At 52.9% G+C, this 888-nt stretch overlaps 2 protein-coding genes across 2 annotated transcripts in view; both read right to left on the bottom strand.

The window, feature by feature from the left end:
* Positions 1–882, bottom strand: part of slc25a46 (solute carrier family 25 member 46) — a 3,834-nt gene extending 2,952 nt beyond the window's left edge. Inside the window, exon 1 of the mRNA XM_034897058.1 lies at positions 566–882. Within this exon, the coding sequence (XP_034752949.1) occupies positions 566–858 (293 nt within the window). The 5' untranslated portion in view covers positions 859–882. The remainder of the gene's footprint in view (positions 1–565) is intronic.
* slc31a1 (solute carrier family 31 member 1) overlaps positions 1–888 on the bottom strand; it is a 10,796-nt gene that overhangs the window by 3,844 nt on the left and 6,064 nt on the right. The gene's annotated exons all lie outside the window — the stretch shown is intronic.

Genomic DNA, 888 nt, shown 5'->3' on the forward strand with positions numbered 1-888 from the left:
GCTGTAATGTTACCCTACAGGACAGATGTTCAGCATCAGGTAGAAACAAGCTGTAATGTTACCCTACAGGACAGATGTAGTAAGATCCTTTTAGTTTAACATGAAACTGCCCCAAAATCGCTATCGCAAAACCCACCAGACTCCATGTAAATAATCCCTTTTTCCTGTTACCCTGATATACATGGTACTAGCCTATTAGCCTGATATACATGGTACTAGCCTATTAGCCTGATATACATGGTACTAGCCTATTAGCCTGATATACATGGTACTATTAGCCTGTTAGCCTGATATACATGGTACTATTAGCCTGTTAGCCTGATATACATGGTGCTAGCCTATTAGCCTGATATACATGGTACTATTAGCCTGTTAGCCTGATATACATGGTACTAGCCTGTTAGCCTGATATACATGGTACTATTAGCCTATTAGCCTGATATACATGGTACTAGCCTATTAGCCTGATATACATGGTACTATTAGCCTTTTAGCCTGATATACATGGTACTAGCCTATTAGCCTGATATACATGGTACTATTAGCCTGTTAGCCTGTTAGCTACCCATCTCCGTCCCTCCCCTCCCACCTACCAGCGGGCGGTCCCCCGGGCTGCGGAGCCTCCCAGGCGGCCGAAGGACCTCCGGGGATCCCCAGCGGCTCCTCCAGCTGCGGGGTCCGGTCCGTGTGGTGCAGGTTTCGGCTGCCCGGGATGTCCGGCGGGCTGGTGACCCAGTGGTGGTGCTGCAGCTCCGCGGGGCCTCCAGCGCTCCTGACCGGGTAGGAGGCTCCGTACAGCGGGTCGTCGCGGCCGCGGTACCCGAGCCCGTCGAAGCTGTCCGGCCGCCGGGAGGCCATCGCAGGGTCGGTTGGGGGGGGGGGGGGGGG

Source organism: Etheostoma cragini, chromosome 16, assembly GCF_013103735.1.
Source record: "Etheostoma cragini isolate CJK2018 chromosome 16, CSU_Ecrag_1.0, whole genome shotgun sequence".
In the NCBI taxonomy this organism is placed as follows: domain Eukaryota; kingdom Metazoa; phylum Chordata; class Actinopteri; order Perciformes; family Percidae; genus Etheostoma; species Etheostoma cragini.